The 19994-nt window shown below is 43.9% G+C and overlaps 2 protein-coding genes across 6 annotated transcripts in view; one reads left to right on the top strand and one right to left on the bottom strand.

Moving 5' to 3' along the window:
* Positions 1 to 1330: 1330 nt before the first annotated feature.
* Positions 1331 to 19994, bottom strand: part of nlgn2a (neuroligin 2a) — a 238861-nt gene continuing 220197 nt past the window's right edge. For 4 of the 5 annotated variants that reach the window (XM_026161610.1, XM_026161606.1, XM_026161607.1 and 1 more), the window contains 5 exons: positions 13747 to 13932; positions 8915 to 9180; positions 3897 to 4050; positions 2737 to 3103; positions 1556 to 2434 (listed from right to left, as the gene is read on the bottom strand). In XM_026161610.1, the coding sequence (XP_026017395.1) occupies positions 1672 to 2434; positions 2737 to 3103; positions 3897 to 4050; positions 8915 to 9180; positions 13747 to 13932 (1736 nt within the window). In that variant the 3' untranslated portion in view covers positions 1556 to 1671. The other variant, XM_026161608.1, reaches the window with a different exon arrangement.
* Positions 5042 to 6717, top strand: LOC113018535 (golgin subfamily A member 6-like protein 4). Its single transcript, XM_026161612.1, has one exon. It carries the CDS (start codon positions 5549 to 5551, stop codon positions 6707 to 6709), a length of 1161 nt encoding a protein of 386 aa, XP_026017397.1. The 5' UTR covers positions 5042 to 5548; the 3' UTR covers positions 6710 to 6717.

The raw sequence follows: 19994 nt of genomic DNA, 5'->3' as shown, positions 1-19994 counted from the left end.
GTTTACATACTGTTGACATCTTCATCAGAGGATCAGCAGGGAGCGCTGCTGAGCTGCAGTCGTCTCCACCAGAGTGACGGAGCAGGAATCACAAACAGCACAAACCCACCGTGTTGTTTCTACCCTGTTCAGGAGATCTGAGCCCCCATCCCTTTTTGTCATGTTGTAGCTCTGCACTGCAGGCCCTGAACGCCTCCCCGTTACCCTCAGTGTGCTTAGAGTTTAATTTACAACCGACGAGCTCACAGATCATCTGCAGGCAGGTGAACGAACCCTTAATGTGAGGATAATAGCAGAGCTGAACTGAGGTCAGAAATAGTCAGGAACGGTGTCGACACAGTGAAGTCAGGTGTTTGGGAATTTGTCTGATTATCAGTTTGGGGGGGGGGTCGGTGTTAAATAACAAAGGTGGTGTAGGATGGAGAGAGGAGGAGGGAGGGAGCAGTGATGATATGGAGGAAGGTGATTGGTTAAGCAGCAGGTAGGAGCTCATGCTGGAGTCTGAGTTTTTACTGTTGGCCTTTTTCTGCTTTTTGTTTATTGTTGTCTGACGCGGGCCCGCCTACGCTTGAGTGATGCAGATGTGATATCACACTCACACAGCGACTGCCGCTCCTACACACACACACACACACACACACACACACACACACACACACACACACACACACACACACACGACATAAGGGGGTCAGACAGGAGCAGCATCAGTCTCTGCTCTGTTTTGTTAATAACGTAGAAAAATAATTTTGTACAGTCAAGCTACATCGACGGACGCTTTACCTCACGTACCCTAAAATGAAAAAGTAGTGACAGTAAGATGAAGGCTGCACATGACACAATGACTGAGTTCACAGCTGTTGCTTTGATTCTAACGTTTAAGACTTTTGGCATCGACTCCGTTTTAATAAATGAGTGCTGGGAGGCGTCGTTTGACTTCAGGAGCTCCTGCGATGCTCTTACTCTGCGGGAGAAAACCAAAAACCAAAAGTAGCAAACATGGAGCGATATGACTCGTTTAGATTTTGGGAAACGTGCATCGACAGGTACAGTGTCCTTTTCCCCGCGTCTTTAAAAATAATTCATGCATAGATCCCCCACTGAGAAAACCCTTTTATATACTTTCTCCTTTGTACACATTTTATATAGAACTATATATAATATCATTTCTCTATATCTATATTTTCAGAAAAATTATTTCCACACAATAAAAAACAACAATTAAACAAATGCTTCAAACAAAACAACAAAAAAAGAAGATGAAAGAAAGAAAAACACGACTGAGGCCAGTTTGGCACTTTGTCACGAGAACATGACAGAACTCTGTTAGTTGACGGTAAATAGCGATACTTTATTTTTCTTTCGTTTTTCTTCTCCCTCGATGAGAAATGAAACACAGCAGTACTTACTTGGCACCTAAAAATGCTGGTAGAATGAAAGATATCAGTGTTTTCATGGTTATATGTTTAGTATACGCCTCCCGCCTCCAAACTGCTCAGCAGATCGGGAATTTTTAGAGAAGAACAGGAGGGAGGCGTGTCAAATGAGATTTGGAGAAAGAAGAGAATAAGAGGACAGAACGAAGGCCCACGTCTAGAGGCCTCCCTTCCAGAGCGGTAGCAGAGCCAGTGTTCCTGGTCCCTAGGTGGCGCTGTGTCGGGCCTGTCCCTACTATACCCTGGTGGTGGAGTGGGGGTGGGGCAGGGTGTTGTTGTGGCCGGTGGAGGGGAATGTGTTGAAGGCGTGAAGAGGCTGCATGCTGGTGATGGTGCTGGGGATCATGGTGATGGTGTTTGGCGTCATCAGCGGCACGTCGTCGGGGGCGCGACGCAGTGCCAGGGTGTAGTCGGGAGGGCAGGCGGGCCGCAGGATGTCGTGGGGTCGCAGGGGCTCCATGTCGTGGTGAGCGTCGTGCTCTGAGTGCTTCATCTGCAGGGACATGATCTCCTCCTCCTGGCTGTGAGCCAGATCGTTGGCAGGGCCGCCCCGCTGAGGGGACAGCCGGTGCCGGCGCATCTCGTGCCGCTTGTCACGCTTGTAGTAAAGGGCGGAGTAGTCGCGGGTGTCTCCGGGAAAGAGGTCCTGGGGCGGGCGCTCTGAGCCCTCGGGCTCGGGATCTGACGGGAAGGTAGGGTAAGGATGACGAGTGGTTCGAGGAACGTTGTTCCTGGGCCTCGTGGTGCCGGGGTCACGGCCTGCAGGGGAGCGCGTAGTGGTGGGAAAGAGCACGTCGTGCAGGCTGTGAAGATGAGGGACTAATTCCAGCCAAAAGGCCACTTTGTTAGCTCTGTAGTTGTCTCTGACACGAGGTTTCAAACCGATGTGAAGGTACTGCTTGTCCTTCGAGTTGAACTTGGTCCAGATGACCTCCTCGAAGCGGTTGGGCTTGGTATGAATGAACTTGGTGTCCTGAGGGACGGGCAGGTTGGGGTCCCTGGTGGAGCATAAAGGTTAAACGTTTCAGTTCAAAGTTATATTCAGTCTCCATTATAAGTAACATGTGGCATCAATACACTGAATACAGACAGGAGGCCCATTCTCTGTGCAACCTTTCAACTATCTAAGACCAACCGGCTGCTCTGGGATCTGGATGCTTTTGGTCAACCAGTATGTTCAATTCTTCAAAGCCACACGAGAATTAAACTAGCAACCTAGATTCAAGTATTCAACATGACTAGAAGGCTGTCAGAGAACATACAGTAACGTGTAGAGTTTACACTACGACATGAGGCCTACCCAGTCTTTGCGAAGTTAGTCCAGTAAGTCATGACCACTGCGCTCAGCATCACATCGTTCTTGGAGAAGTTGCACGGGAACAGGTCCGTGGCACCGATCATCGGTACGCCGAACACGTAAGGTATCTCGTCTCCGTGCGCGGCGTCGGCCCACTCGGGCCGCGTCTCCGTCTGGCAGTGGTGGTAGAACGTGTAAAAGTAAACTGGGGACTGAAACTCAGCATGGAGTTTGGCAGTGGCCACAGCTGGTGCCACCCACTGGTGGTCCGTAAACAGGGCCAACAGAGTCTTCCGCCGCATGTCTCCGTTGTCCCTGTCCGCCCAGTCTGTGTACATGAACTTAATGGTCTCCCTCAGGATGTCTTTGCCTGGTGAAGAAGCACAGGAGGAGACAAAAGGAGGGGGAAGAAAGATAAAAGTGAAAAACTGCTAAGAGTAAAGTAACAGCAGTGCAAGACATTTTTTAAGAGATCGGTCTGATCAAAAGATATGAAACCAAAGCAAATGTTGGTGAGATGAACCAAGAGCCAGGAAGCGAGTGAGAAATCTAGAGAGGAAAAAAAAAAGTCTTTCAGATAACAGAACGAGTGACAGGCACAGAGAGGAAGCATGACTGCATTATCCAAACATGTCTGTACTGTGACTGTGGTCCGGCTGTGACGGGTTCGCAGGCCGATCTGTCAGAAACAGAGACACTGAGATTGGGAGCCGACTACCTGGGGGATGATAGCATTACTGCCCACAGAGCCTCAAAGGTTAAGGCGCAGACACGCCGTGATGTGGATGAGTGGCTCTCTTTAGCACGCTTGTCTTGTTTGATGCACTTCACTGGGCTCACATGTTACTGATTCCATTCTTTACTCGCATGTTTTAAACGCTTAAAGCACTTTCACAGGTTTTTATATTCTTTTGAAAATTCATGTGAACTCAAGCTGTCAGAACTGTAATGTAAGCTTTGATAATTGTCCACATTTGTCATTTTGATGATTATCCGTTTATTTTAATCCATTTATTACAGTAAACAGAAAAAAACTAACAGATCAACAAACGCGGCTCCTAATAAGACAAAACCTGATGATGCTGCAAAATGCAGTTAAGTGAGAGGAGGCTGTAAAATAGAATAACTGAAAAAGTGGCAGTGTACAGAGGTGGCGTCCTCACCCTCTGGGTATCCGTAGAGGTTGTCAACAAAGTTGGAGATGGTGTAGTCGAACGCCGCAGCTGAGATGCCGTCGTTGTCCTCACTGTCGTCCACAAACTTCAGCCCCTCTCCCTGGTTCACTCCTATCAGGATGTCATAGTTGAGGAACTCCCCCTGGTGGAGCAAATAAGGAAGAACATGCTGAGTGCTGGAACAGAGCCTGTGTGCATCACAAGTCTATAACAGGAAGTGCGGCTGAAACACAGCTTTGTGAATTGGCAGCATTTCATTTCCCAGTAAACAAAATAAAGATTAGCTGTTGCCATGAAAGTCCTGCTATAAACTGTAAATACTGCAATATATGCAGGGTTCATACACATTTTTCAGGGTCAAATTCAAGCACTTTTTAAGCACATTCAAGGTCGATTTTCAAGCTTTTCCAGCAGCTTTACATGTTCAGTCATCCACCCATTCACACACTGGTGATGTAGCTACAGCCACCCTGGGGTGCACTGACAGAGGCGAGGCTGCCGGATACTGGCACCTCTGACCACCACCAGTAGGCAACGGGTGAAGAGTCTTGCCGAAGGACACAACGACCAAGACTGTCCAAGCCAGAGCTCGAACCGGCAACCTTCCGATTACAAGGCAAACTCCCAACTCTTGAGCCACGATCGCCCAGTGGGGACATTTCATTTTCCAGCAGGAAGCTTTTTGTTATAGCCTTTAGATCAGGGGTCGGCAACCTGCGGCTCCGGAGCCTCATGCGGCTCTTTAGTCCTTATAGTGCGGCTCTGCATGGTTTGGGAAAATAAATTAGTATTTAGCTGAAGTGTGTTTTATTTATGCCAGTTTTTTTTTAACTTGTAGTTCTAAATTGGAAGATTATTGTGATTTTGCAATATACAAATAAAATTATATTTTGTTATTTTTTCATCGCTCAAAATAAGCATCACACTCGTGGAAGCCGGTGTACCCGGCGAAACGCCGTGCATTTATCGAGCCTTTCAACCCCAGATAGGCCAATTATGGCTCTTTGGGTCTTAAAGGTTGCTGACCCCTGCTTTAGATGAACAGAGTTTTTTAATTAAATACATACTCTTTAATAAATGTTCTCTTTTATAAAAAGTAGGATAATTTAAAAAAACTTTTATTATACCTCTATTAGAAAAAAAAACTGTCTTGTTTTCTGTTGTCTGTTATGTAATATTAGGGATGTTTGTGACAATTAATTTCTTCATCGGCTGGACTAACCAATAGTCCACAACTAGGAAACACTGAAATTTTAAGTTAAGTTTGAAAACAGTTTAAAAAAAAACACCCCATTCCAAAACGTCTTGTGACAATCTCATTGGAGTGATGATGTCATAGAACGTCATAAGTCCTTTGATGTTTTTCCTTAAATAGGGGTGAGAAACAGCAAGATTTAGTTCGTTTCAGCAGCATCTGTGTTTGCAGCATACAAAACGTTCACCACAGAAACATTTGGAAAGCTCTTCAAAGTCATCGTATAGAAACTCCAACATGTTTCCAAGAAAAAAAACAACCAATTCAAAAAGATTACGCCGCCTCTCCTTCCTGGCGTGGCCGGCCAATTTCCCCAAATGGCATCTCATCCTTCCAAAGGGCATTAGAGGAGAGTAGGAAGGAAAACTACCTTCTCCAGAAAAAAATGCAACAAATTGAAGAAGAAAAACATCAACTGGAGGACAAGTGTAGACGAATGGAAGCCCAAAATAAAGAACTGGAAGAAAGACAACAGCGCCAGCCGGACATAAACATTATTAATGAGGGCTGGGGAATCAAGTTTGCTCAGGCCCGAGAGCAGATTGTGCACCTCAATAAAGAAAACAGGCAAAAGCGCGCAGAACTAAAAGAAATGACCAACCAGCTCCAAGACAAGAAAACGATGACTGATAAGATACAGCGGGATCTCCAATACATGGACCGAAAAAATTGGCTCCTCCAAAGACAGCTCCATGAAGCTGTGGAAGAAAAGAATAAATTCCTCCAACAGAAGGAAGAGCAGGACAAAAAGCAACAAGACATGCAGCACAAACTGAAGAGCATGCAGGAAAAATACCGCATGCTGAAAGAAAGCCTGGATGAAACACTGCGCCAAAATAAAGACCTTCTTCAACAGAAAGAGCAACAACAAAAAAGACTGAAAGAAGGAAAACGCATCGTCCAGGACTTTCAGTCTAAAAATCTAAAACTGCAAGAGTTTTGTAATCAGCTGGTGGACAAAGCAACTAAAGTGGAAGAAGAAAGGGACAAACTGGAGAAACGGTGCTCACAGATGCAGAAAAGGATCGATCAGATAGCGAGAAACAACTCCGAGCTCGTTAAGGGGCGTTTGGTGGAATTCAATAACTTGAAGAGTGAACACACTCAAATGCAGTCACAAAAACAACAAGAAGACAAAATACATGAAGACAAAAATCAAGAAATCAAGAAAAGAAAGAAGCAGTTAGAAGACAAGCACAAAGAGGTCCAACAGAGAAATGCAGACATGCACAAGGACAAGCTGATACAGGAGGAAACATCCAAACAACTCAAAGACAAGCTTGAAGAACAACAAGCAGCATTGGAAGAGGTGGAACAAAGATGTGAGAAACTTGAAGAAAAACCACTTGCAGAAACCATCGACGAGCTGAGAAATCTCATCGTGGAGAAAAAAGCGCTCGTGGAAAAGTGCATGAAAAAAAAGAAAAAATGGTTCCACTTGTTCCAGAGGAGAGACGCTACTGCTTCCTCACCTGATGTAGCCTCGTCTTGCTCCACCTCTGTTAACCCCCCCAACCAGTCCCGGCAGTTGACTGTCCCCTCCTGAGCCTGGTTCTGCCGGAGGTTTCTGCCCGTTTAAAGGCAGTTTTTCCTCCCCACTGTCGCCAAGTGCTTGCTCAGAGGGGATTGTTGGGGTTTTCTCTCCTCTGCCTTGTTTCTTCTTTTACTTGTTTAACTTCTTTCATTATTACTTCATTTTACCTTGTTTCTTCATTTTGCCTTGTTTCTTCATTTTACCTTGTTTCTTCATTTTACCTTGTTTCTTCATTTTGCCTTGTTTCTTCATTTTACCTTGTTTCTTCTTTTACTTGTTTAACTTCTTTCATTATTACTTCATTTTATCTTTTCCTTCATTTACTTGCTTGATATTCTTATCTAAATAATAAACCAATTAAATTTATCCTTTGAGTATTTTTCATCTCATCTTTACAGAATCTTTCCAAAACATTTTCAAACATTCAGATCTGTCTTTTATTTTCTTCTTGAAACCTCATAAATGGTGAACTAAAAACCCGGAATATGGTTTGAAACATGGTTTCAGCTGAAAGTGGCATAACATGCTTGAGTGAGTGAGTGAGTGAGTGAGTGAGTGTGTGTTTGTGTGTGTCAGGGTATCACTAGTTAGGTCATCATGTTTAGACTCATTCACTTCAAATTTATTTAGGCCAAATCTTTAAAACAGTATCATTTCATACACATTTTCAATTCACTTCAATCGCACAAATGCAGAAATAATTATTTGCAGTATCTTATTTATTATGAGAATGTCATGCCTGATCATTTGTACCTACACCACCAAAAATGGGGTCAGAAGGGAGGAGATGATGTTTAATGGGTTATAAGAAAAGGTCAGAAATATAAGTGCCGACATGAGCAGTGTCCACAGAAATCTCTGAATCTCAGCTCAAAGCTCAAATAAACCATTTCTACAACCAGCAAACAAAGCAAAGACACCAAACAGTTAAAAGAGCAGTGACGTCACCACGAATCTGTGGTCAGGTAATATCCATGTTTTGATTGATGATTCTCTGGAGTTAAATGTGAACCGAAGCATATTTTGGGTGTTATATGCTATTAAAGACTTCAATAAAATAATCTCTAATTAATTAGGTGTGGGAAATAAAAAAATCAAAATTTTCTATGTTTGAGTCACAGTAACTTTTAGTTACAACACTTTCAAGCACTTTTCAAACCTTGAAAAGACAATATTAAACTTCAAGCATTTTCAAGGATTCCAAGACTGACTCTTAAGGCCATGATCTTCATCATATTGCGTGTTCTGCAGGTCACGGCTTCAGGGCCGATCTTTTAAAAGTCTGCAGTGTCGATTAATGCATAGAGCTGCAAAACTCACACTTCTTCCTCTCACACACAATATGTCACTGTAGTGATTTTCACGTTACTGCTTTCTGCACACCTGTTTGATTTTTTTCACCTTACATAAAACACTTCCCCCGTCTCCAAAATGACTTTCACATTAATGACACTGACTGCATCAGCAATCTCTTCAGAATGTAGCATTTATTTAATCAAATAATAAAACTTTTTAAGAATCTCTTTTGTAATTAAAAATCCTGGTCAACCAGCAGTGGTTACTTACACTAATAATACACACAAATCAACTTTTTCAGTTTTTCACTTAGAAGATGGTCCAAAATACCATCTGGATGGATGAATAAAGAAGAAGAAGAATTTTTTATTCTTGTCACATGAAAATATTTCAATCAAACTGAGAAGAGAAACCTGCTCTTTGAAAACCTCGACGACTCTCTGTCAGCTTTGAATTACAGGATCACATCTTGCTGCTTTAAGGTTCTGTTCCAGCTTAACATTTTCCAGGTCTGACTACATTTAGCTTATTTGCTACTGTCTCTTGTTGCTTCCTGTTTCATTTTGGTAGCGATTGTTGGAAGAAAACGGCTCTCCCAGTTAGTTTTACTTGTCCCAGTCAGATCGCTCTTTGTCTCTATAGTTGTGTCTCATCTTTGCGTGTACTTGTGTTTATACTTTTCTTTAATAAAGTCTTATTTGTTTGCTTTTTGGGCTTCTGGCGAACACTCATGGCAACACAAGAGAAACGTCTCAGTGTGTCTAAAGTATAACACCCTGATCATGTACATCACCAACACTGCAGTTATTTTCTCTGCAGTTATTTTGGTTTCACGTCACAGCTGATCCCAGGAGTTCTCACCACTTTGCTTGGATAATAAAACACAACAGAGATGTGCGGCTGCTGTTATCAGACCCTCACCTGCTGCATGAGAATCTCTGGATCATCAGGAACTACGTCTCCGTCCACAACAGGCCCAAAGGCGATGTGATAGCGGGCCGGCTGGATGTCTTGGTCCACCAGCTCTCTGAAGTTCTTGCGCCTCAGGCAGTCAACCAGGTCAGCCGTCTCTGCGTAGGTGCAACCCACCTTCCGGGCCAGGATCTTGGTGTACTTGAGGGGTTGGTAGTTAACGGACCAGCTGGAGATGGCTGTGCCACTCTGCGCTATGGCCCTGTGGAACAGACCTGAAAGAAGACGTGGGAAAGAAAGACATTTTGGTGAGGTTCAGGGCAGAGGGAGGATGCCTGATGTATAAATCACATAACTTTCTTTCTGCTAGAGAACTTGATTAAAAATACAGTTTAACAATTTTTCGTCATCACGTTTCTTACTAGAGAAAAGCTGGTAGACACAGGATGGGACTACAGACCCAGAGCATCACTGACGGAGCATGTTATGGAGCTTTAGCTCCAAAAAGTGGAGGCAGGACTGGGAAAAAGCTCATCTGAGATGTCAAAAGATCTATTTTTTCCTTTCTTGAGCTGCTTTCCCCCCCCTCCAAGCTTCTCTTGGATGTATTTTCCCCTCTCTGTCTCCCTCTTTTTCTCTCTCTCTCCTTTAGTTCTGGCTGTCCTGTGCTGTTTAAACCACTCAAGTGGCTCATTAAGGGGGCCGCCTGGCTCTCTCTCGTTTCCTCCCGGGCTCCCTTTTTTCTTTCTCTCCCTTCTCCTGGGCCGAAGATTGGTCAGTTAATTATTAAGCAGAGCTGCAGAGCCTTCTTTCCCTGGGAAATCAATTATAGTAAGAAGTAGCTTGGAAACAGCTATACCTACATATCTGCACCGAGAGAGGCCGAGGAGGGGAGGAGAGACAGACAGAGAGGGTATATTTTATTCGTCTTCAAAATCAGTTTCTTTGTCGCTCCTTTAGTGCCTCTTGCCTTCGCTGCTTGAAACCTTGCTCTACTTGGCTGCTGCTTTTTTCGTATTTTCCATTTCAAAGCATTTTATTCCCTCTTTCTCCTCTTCAGCATAGTCTCCTGTTTCTCATCCTGTCCTTGTCTCACTCCTCTTAACTGTGGATGGATACTGATTACTGTCCTCTGCCTCCCTCTAACCTTCATATCAGTATCACTAACAACCCCCTCCCTACGTCCTGCTATCCGTCCTGTAAGCCTCTGATGTCAGCCCTGATCTGTGACACTGTGTTGTTGACATGATTGGTGTCCATTAAGTGTGAGGATGACAGACTCCTTACCTGGCACCCTGGTGGAGGGGAGAAGGGGGGGGAGGCATGACAGACAGGTGGCGTCTAGTGGACTGATGTAACGCCATTAGATGCTGATGAAGAGGAAGATGACGACGGGGTGATGAGAAAGCGCAGGCATGAGGACAGACAGGTGACAGTGAGGGACGGGGTGAGGCTGGTTGTCAGCAACAAGACAAAAGGGGTAAACAGCGGCATTCCTCGGTTTTTAAGGTTGTGCTTTAGATTTTTTTTTTTAATTTGAGCTCATGTTGGAGCTGGAACGTAATCATTATGGATTAGCATTAATGCTAGAAGCAGAGCAAGTTAGACACTATAATTAGAGACATCTCTGGAGCTCATTCACACAGAGAAAGAAAATGTGAAGAAAAGGTAACATTTTACATTAAAGCACATAAATCTACAACTGACAAGCTGCTTATTAGCATGTTAGCGACAGAATGGCTCCTCATCAGTCACAATGTTTATTAAGCATTAACGTCTAAGTCTGCATATTCTACAACTAGAAGACCATTTAGAGTTTCCTCACTAACCTTCTTATTGCTGTTTAATAACTGCTGAGCAACCTGTTAGCCATGGGCACGATTTGACTTTAGAACAGGGAATATGTTCTGAGTTAGCTGTAGTTTTGTGGTCAGTCACCCACATTTACTACATGTTATTAATCTTGCAGGATGGCACCACCACCCTTTAACCCTCTCAAGGCAGGCGTTGTAAAAGCTAACAACCTGATTACCCCACACACATTTTATGAGTTTTTTTTTACTCAGAAGTACCACTGCAGGTATTCTTTTGTGCATTAGCAACAGAAACTTAATTTGAGCCTGAGAGGGTTAAAGGGCTGTACACATGGAACTAGTGGTGTCATGGAAACCAGCGACCAATGACTTGTAGTCACAGAAGTACTGAGTACTGAGGTAAACATTCCACATCCACCAATGAGAACAAAGAATACCTCTGACTAACACATGACAGGGCTGTGAAACATACAATCTTAAAAAGTTAACTATATAAATAAACATGAAAAATGATATGCTAGCAAACAGACTTTACACATCAATACTTAAAATCATCAGTCATAGCACTCATACTTTAACTGTTATTTACTGTTGTTATGCAGTAATGACAAGGTTTTTAAAGGATAACTGAACTAATGGTCATGGAGCTGTGGAATATTGCCATGAATTGTAAGCTGTTATTACATCTTTTCATGATAACTAATAAAGAGACCAGAAGCAACTAATAACAATAATAATAATGGATTGGATTTATATAGCGCTTTTCAAGGCACCCAAAGTGCTTTACAATTCCATTATTCATTCACTCTCACATTCACACACACTAATATGGACTTATAATTAAAATGTGTATTTTTATATAAAGTATTCCCATTAATAAAACTAATAATAATAATGAAAGCACGTAAGTTACAATAACCCATTTAATATTAGTCACTTTGCGGGATGTCGGGCTAGTTATTTACCTCTTTTAACTTATGCTAATCACACCATGACTTAGCAACACAAAGAAAATACAAACTTTTCCCTCCAAAGTGTTAAAGAAGTGAAGTTACCAGGCTTTATAGGTTATATTTGTGTATATGCAATCAGACAGGGGTGCTCAACAGGAAAGTCTGGGGGTGGTCTGGGTTAATGTGAAGGGTTAACAGACATCAGCGGTAATTACAGACATTGTGTTAAACAGATACAGTGACACAGCAGCAGCGCACGGATGCTCATTCAAGCTTTGACAACACATTTGTTTTCAAGGCACATCTACGCCGACAGAATGAGTCAAAATTAGAGACAAGTCAGACGTCTGCTTGGTGCTTCAGACACGCACGCGCACGCACGCACAGAGCAGTAATTGAAACAGATGCGTGGTTGTGTGAACACACTCTCTAATTTCTCTTGTTCTTCTCACCCACCATTTCTTTCCTGTTTCTGTCCTTTGCAGTTTGTGTGTGCGAGACGGAAAATGAAGAGAGGGGAGACATATTGAGGGAGAGTCCTCGAGCAGCCGAGAGAACAGAGGAGCCACGACTGGAGGAGGACAGCTTCAAGAACAGCATGATCAAAGGCGGCGAGCGCGTGACCGTTTGGCTGCGGATCGTCGGCCACGCTGATCTCAGTTCCGATCAAAGTCGATTGGTCTGTCGGCCTCTGTCTTTTGGCGGTGCGGTGTTAACACTTAGCCCTCGGGGTTTGTTGTTGGTAATGGGGAGCACGAGGTCAGATAGATGTTGGATTTTCAGTGGAGAGAGAGACTTCCTGCTGCAGAGCAGTGAAGCGCGGACAGAGGAGCGCACGCCAAAGGCAGGTAATTCAGGGTAATGCTGGAGCTCCCACGCCATTTATCCTCCAAAGAAATGAATAACATAACGTGGATCAAACCTCCGCTCGCACATTAGCTACACGACTGCTTAAATTGTTCAGTTCAAAGGACAAGCAGTGTTTTCCTTTGGGGATAAAGGTGTCAAGTGAACATCACAGGACTTAACTGTTTCTGGGCTGGAAGCTATCCGCTGTGCTTCTATACGTGACAATCATATTTTACATTAAATAAAACATGGCTCACTAAAGAGAGCTGAACTGACTGACTGAGGACAGAAACTTTAGTCATTCAGACAGAATGTACGCAAAGGACAAAAATATATTAGTCGAGAAATGTATGTTAAAGGAGGCATGGTCCTCCCCGTGGTCCTCCCCGGTCTCTAGCTGAACCACACATCTTTCCGTAGTCTGACATGCTTCACATTGTGTGACGCAGCAGAGCACCACAGATGTGCAGAGGACACAAACTGCATCAGTTTGCTGTAAATGAATAAAACTGCACAGATAAACAACTCTCCATGTTATTCACTAGTCCAGAGCACAACACCTTCATCCTGTATTTCATTTTTTGTTGCGCCTGGCCTGCACACATCTGGCCACTAAGCAGAGTGAAGGTGTGATTTATAGCGACGGATGTTGGTTCATTTAGAGTTTTGTCTCTGTGAAAAGAAATAAACGACGGGAAAAAACTACAAATCTTTAAGCTTATCAGATCCAGCCCAGAGTAAACGAAATACGTGAAACTGATGTTGATTTTTGAGAGTTTTTTCTTCTTATGGCTCTGTGTGATGTCAGAGACAGCAAAAATCCTTGATGCAGTCATCTCAGGCACACAGCTATGAGCCAAGAAGCTCCGCCCTCCTGCTGTTCACACCTTCTGTTTATAATAAGACGACAATCAGAAGAAAGTTGGTTTAAAGAAAGGGGGATAAGAGCTGAAATGGCTGTTTCAGTCTGAGGATGAACAGAGGAGCTGCACTCTGGTCCTCTATAAGACATCGCTGATCCATTTAAAGCATCTCCGCCAAAGTCTAAGAATGAAATACAGAGCTGGAAATAAGCTAACCTGGCCCTCTGATCATTGATTTAACAGGGTGGATCCAAGCTGGTAGCTGGTAGTTAATGTTGGTTTAAATAAGAAAAAGCAGCAAAGGTGGTGAAAAGATATTAAAAAAAATATGTGGTGTACGAGGAATAAAACATGACATTTACCCTCAGAGTGATGCGAGAGGATGAGGAGGTTGACACAAGAGGCCCCAGCTCCAGAGCCGAAGATGGTGATCCTCTCTGGGTCTCCGCCAAAGTGGCCTATGTTCTCGTTGAGCCAACGCAGAGCCTGAATCTGGTCCAGCAGGCCATAGTTCCCCTTAGCAGACTGATCTCCGGTGCTCAGGAAGCCTTATGTGTGGGACACAAAGATGGAGGGAGGAGAAAGGTGAAGGAGTGTTTTCAGAAGAGGAGGGGGGAGGATGGAGGGGGATGAAGAGAGAACAAGACAAGATGTTATTGGGAAGTGTAGCTTTAATATTTAGCATCTGTCAGGAAAGTGATTCCCACTTTGGCCTGTAGCTCCACTTCTGGGAGGGAACTGCAAGATTGTAGAGAACGAGAGCGCTCGAGTGTGCAGCACCATCAGTCATCAACAAGGAGTCACAGCCGGTGCACAGAGACAACAAAGGGAGTGGCACAAGCAAGTGCTTTTTCAGCCCCTCTCTTAATGACGTTTTCTCTCTCTAATGTCATTGAGCAGCAACTTCTGAACAGACCTACTCAGAGTACGACAGCCGTGTGTCTGAGGAACGTAGGAGGCCCTGACCTGAATCGTACAAATAACCAGATCAAATATCATCTCACATGATACGAAATAGAAAGAAGACCAAACAGAAACATTTACCTTCACAGGCAGAAGATTGTAGGACAGAAAAAAAAAGCGACACAGGTGCCACAGAAAAATGCATGAATATTCAAGTTCAATTAAAGTACCCCAGCAACTCAAAACACATGCTGTGTGTATCCCATCACACCCATGAAGACTCTGAAATGAGCAAATGTCTCAAAGGGAGCGATCTGAATTAACTGAGAATGTGGTCTGATTGGAAAAGCCAAAGCTTCACAGTTCCTTACATGCATCCTCTCATGAGCTGTGCAGGGGCCTAATTTGCATACATAATGTGAACTATACATACCCCGAACACCTCCACTCTATGCATGCAGCACTGTTAGTGCATTAATTATTCATTCGGCGCTTTGTCTGATATAATTGAGTTTAATTTCTTCATTGTACCTCATAATGACACAGAATGCTGTTTTCAAATCAAATTCCCCCCGCGGAACGATAAAGCAGCCGACGCTTCCCGAAGTTTCCCCGTAAGACGACCGTCCCGTTTATCAGAGCAGCCGAATAATACCTCGCCCTTTATGACGTTCGCCGACATTTGCCTCTCACGATTACTGGTAAGTATCTTCGATTGTTCCACCAAAGACCTAAATCTTTCCTATTTGAGTACCCATTAACCGGCAGCCCCTGAGATCCTAACGGGACTTCTAATTAAAGCTTTATTAAAGACAGGTGCACTGGAAAGGTCATCAATTAAGCTGCTACAGTGGAAGCTGAACACTTGTATGCTGGTAGCTGCTCTGATCAGCTCTAACACAAACATACAGTACGTTATCTGCTATGGGTGTCTCAGTAGTGTTATCAAGATAAACGGGAATTTGGGAGCCAGCACACCAACATAAACATTTCTTAATTTATTACACATTTAATCTGCTCAGCGCTGGTTACACTGTGAAACAGCTAGGCCCGACTGTATTTATGGGGTCTAATCATCTGTCTGTGGAGGAAGAATAAAGGAAGGAAAATCTAAATAAAGACAAATAACTCAAGCCAAATTAAAAACTAAAAATACAACCAAGAACTGTATATATTATGTTATAATTGAACAGGAATTATTAGGTATATAAGTGAGAGGGGGGTAAGGGGGACTTACTAAGGGCTTACACATGAGGATGTGCTGCCACCTTGTGGTAAAAACAAGAAAGACCACCTGCATTTTCTCCAAATATCCATCACATACTACAGAAACACATGCTTGATATTATGGCATGACTATGTAGTGGCTATAACTGAGAAATCACAGAGAAACCTGATAATAATTATTAAACACAAGAACATCCAAAGAATTACAGTAAAAAGAAGACAAGTTATTGGAATTTACTCGCATATTCGTCTAACTACACACCAGCGAACCTGCTGCACCTACACGAACGCATTAAAACTGGATAATCAAACTTCTTTCCATAAACCCTGAAGCCCCCACACTGGCGGAGCTGCTGCTGAGGAGGGAGGGCGTTTACTGCTCCGAGAAAGGTGGTGAGCTCATTACTGTCCACATGAATCCAGCTCATGGAGAGATGAGGAATATGAAGTTTGTTGCAGGGCGAGGGAGGGGAGGGGAGGGGGGTGTTACCTGATCACCTTTTGTGCATGAATATTTCATTTTAATTGCACTGCACCACAAACGAGCTGTCGATGCTGCACAGAGTTTACGGCAGTAACCAAACTAATTACGTCAAGTACATAATTAATCAATATTTTCCTACTTTCTCTTTCATTTTTACAGTTCACCTTTACGATCCATAAAACAAAACAGATCAAAGTGCGTCTCGAGAAGCATCTCATTCCATTACGGCTTTTGTGCTGCTCTTAAAACACCACAAACACTCACAAATAAGCAGCATGTTTGGGTGCGTTAAATAAGCCGAGCACAAACAAGAGGCAAATAAGCTGCCTAATGCCCTACTGTAATCACCATGATATATTAAACATAACCAATTATGCTAATGAGGTCATTAATTTGGCTAATTACTGCAATGCATAGCAATATTTCTGTGTCAGCACAGTTTCTTGGACAAAGAAGAAAAAGAGAAAGCTCTGGCAGCAAAGTCCAAAGGTGGGAAATAATCATTATTGTGCAGCTTCTTGAAGCATCTATTATCACAGTGGCTGTGCCGGTGGAGCAGCAAAACAGAGAAGTGGGCCACACAGAGCCAGCAGACACCCCAGATCCTCGTGTTATCTTTCATAACAGCCGAAGCCGCCGTCTTCTCTGCACCTCCACGCTGTGTCCATCTGACAGAGAGACAGTGCACAACAGCAGGCCACTTCACCCGTCCTCCCCCCATCTACCCCCGTCTGCTCTAATCTGATAAAAGGCTTGAGGAAAAAAAAAAAAGAAATCGAGGAGCTGGTGAAAACGCAGCAATGCAAGATGAAAGGCGCGGCGCCGCATGAATAGCCTTTAAAATGGCTGTGGTAACGAACAGTGGTTGGGGGGGGGGGGGCGATGAGGGAGGGGTAGAGCGAGGCAGAGATGAGAGTAAAGGAAAAGGCGAGGAGGATAGTGGGTGTTCTGTGAGCCCCGGATAGAGGCACAGTGTTTCATCTGCCTCCAAGACACCAGGGGTTGGTTCACATACACACACACGTACACAGAGGGACACTGATCAAAGGCTGACGCCACAGAAAAGACTGCCTCCTTTTCTCTTTATCTCTCTCTCCTCTCCCAAAAACACAGGCCGCACACAACACACACATGTAAGCGCGCAAAGACACAGGGATCAAGCGAGTACGTACTGTAAGCACCCCTCCGAAACGCTCCACAGACTCCAAAGTGTGCACGCACCTCTTCGGGAATTGTGAGCACATGCACGGCAAACTGTGGTGCATCTATCCTGCACAAGTTTGTTGTTTGTGCGCAGCTATTTCTGTCATTATGATCTGTGCGTACAGGTGACAAACAGCACTCCTCACAAACTACATGCCGCACAAAGCCAATGTTAGAGGGTGACACGGGTGCCAGGCAGCAGAGTAATTATTGTTCATCAGGTGTGTGTGTGCGTGTCGCTCAGAGAAATGAACAGATGTGGTGGCTCGAAGCATCTGAATAATGTATAGGACACACAATTTCAATATGTGGCCGCGCACACCCACACACGCGCACCGCTGCCTGCTTCTTTCCGAGGTGATGAAAGCCACCTGTGTGCTGGATAGACTGCACATCCCCAAACTGTTTCTAAGTGCATAATTCCAATTACAGCACCCCATATTTTATGCCACCATCGCCGAAGCTGGAGCGCGCGATCATCCCGCCGCCACGTTAAACGTTTTGCGATTTTTCAAAGGGTCACGCTGAGTGATGCAAGGAGAGGAGGAACGATTTGGAAGCAGGAGAAAAGGGGAAATGAGAGCGATTCCCCTCATTTTCTTCGACAGGCTTAAAAAGGAGCTCTTTTTTTTTTAATCCTCCCACAAACACCACTTTGGCTTAGACACAGCGATTGGCTAAGGGTGATTCGCTCCGCTCTTCTCTCTACTTCCCTTTTGTGCTGGCTCTCTATCTAAAGTTGTTATTGCTATTGCCAGCCTGTGACAACCAAATTATCTGTGAAATTATTCAGATTTTATGCCCTCTTACTGGGCAGGACCCCTGTATATGTGAGTGTGTGTGTGCTGAGATGTGTTTGATGCCAGTCCTTTCCTGAGCAGAACAACACACCAAATGAGAGGGTTACCTGCTTAACATTAGAAGCAGGGAGTTCAATTCGCGGCCTTCCTAACGCTTTATTTTGTATTTATCCTCTCCTTCTTATCGCCCAAATCCTCCTTTTCTGTAACAGTCACGTTTGATTGTTGAGAAAACAAACAGCGGTGTGTTAATGGTGATGTAAAATAAAACAGCGGCCTCTCGTTTTTAAGTTATAAAGCTTTGAATCAATCAAACCCTATTTTGTCACGCTGCCAATCAATGCTACTATATTCAGTAATTACCTCTCTGCCGGAGTCTGCGGTTTCTGGGCTGGAGTCGAAAAACCACTGATGCATGAGGGCTCACAAAAATCACTGTATGCATGGATCGATCGGGCCCAGCATTACACCCGTCTGATACCGTGTAGGTCCATCAACACAGCTCTGATTCAACAGGGCGAAAAACGGGACCTGTGGGGGTCTCCGGTGATGTCGGGCACGAGGGGAAAAGCAACTGATCCTGATGCTTCCCAGCAGAACATCACATCGTTATCATTCATTTTAACTCTTCATCTCTTAACAAAAATCCACGCAGAAGGACACTAGTGGCTGTGAGGTGACCCAAACCCAAACTGAAATTCAGCAACTTGTAGCAATAACGGGTAAAATAACTGCAGCCAAGTGAAGTGGGGAGATTTATATCAACCTATTTTTGAGGTTACCAAAGTAGTGTGTGAAAAACTTTACATGTTAACAGGTTTTAGTTGTCTCAGTTGCTGATTGGTTTATGATCCGGCTTTACTGATAGTTTACTGTCACTGGCATCGGCCTCAGTGTGGAACCTTTTAACACAGATCTGTACTGAGGTACTGCTATCGCTGCTAAACCGCCCCCTGAAATCATTCAGCAAACATGGGGTAACTTTTAACATGGTGCTGAAACAGGAAGTGGAATTTATTTGTTAGCAGAGAGCTAGATTTACTGAGTGGGTCAGATTAGCGTGGCACTGCAGTAACCAAGAAAAAAAGAAAAAAAGCTGATGGGTGATACTAAAAAAACTCCTAAACAAAACACCAATCTGTGAACACAGAAGCAGCAGGTTCATTTCAATAATGATCAACACAAAGAACCGAGAGCAGTACAAATTAGCGAGTTGCAAACGAGCAGACGCGACAAGGTAGAGCTCTATTAACAACAAGCACCGATTGATATTTGTAATCTCACAGCACATAATAAAGAGCAAGAGCAGGTTTTATAAAACCTGCTCTTGCTCTTTATTATGTGTCTCAAGGTATGTGTTATCTCCCGCTGCCTGTCCTCATGACTATAGTCATGAGGACAGGCAGCGGGAGAAAAATGCACATGTTTGGATGCAGGAATGAAGTTTTCCATCAGAAGCTAATAGGGAGCAGGCAGGGTCGGAGATGGTTCTTCAGTCTGTGTCTGACAGCTGATGGATGTCCAGTAGAGCACAAAATATTACATGCAGTGCAGACATGTGAACATCACACTCATGTGGTCGCAGCGGATGGCCCCGCCCCTCCCTAAGCCTGGTTCTGCTGGAGGCTTCTTCCTGTTTTTCTTTCCCACTGTTGCCAAGAGCTTGCTCATAGGGGATCATCTGATTGTTGGGGTTTCGTAGTGGCTTGAGTTGACTGCTTTGGTAATTTTTTCAATGAAACTGAATTGACTTTCTGTGTGATACTGCAGGAAACTCCTATTAGCCTAACCAACCTTCACTCATATTAACGGCTGTATTCTGACAGACATTTTAATAGAAAATATGTGAAGGACAGTGAGTGAAATGCTGATTTGTGATGCTGAAGAACTGTACACCCTCATTTCACAGCATCTCACCTGTCATTCCAAATAAATGAATTCTCCTAGTGGCAACTGCGCAGCCGTATGAAGGTCAGGTAAGAGGTAAGAACAA

The sequence above is a fragment of the Astatotilapia calliptera genome, chromosome 3 (assembly GCF_900246225.1).
Source record: "Astatotilapia calliptera chromosome 3, fAstCal1.2, whole genome shotgun sequence".
Taxonomy (NCBI): domain Eukaryota; kingdom Metazoa; phylum Chordata; class Actinopteri; order Cichliformes; family Cichlidae; genus Astatotilapia; species Astatotilapia calliptera.
This window is presented reverse-complemented; position numbering and strand designations above follow the sequence as displayed.

Excerpts from the sequence above, each read along its gene's own strand:
- LOC113018535 (XM_026161612.1), top strand. The coding sequence starts at position 5,549 with ATGCAACAAATTGAAGAAGAAAAACATCAACTGGAGGACAAGTGTAGA.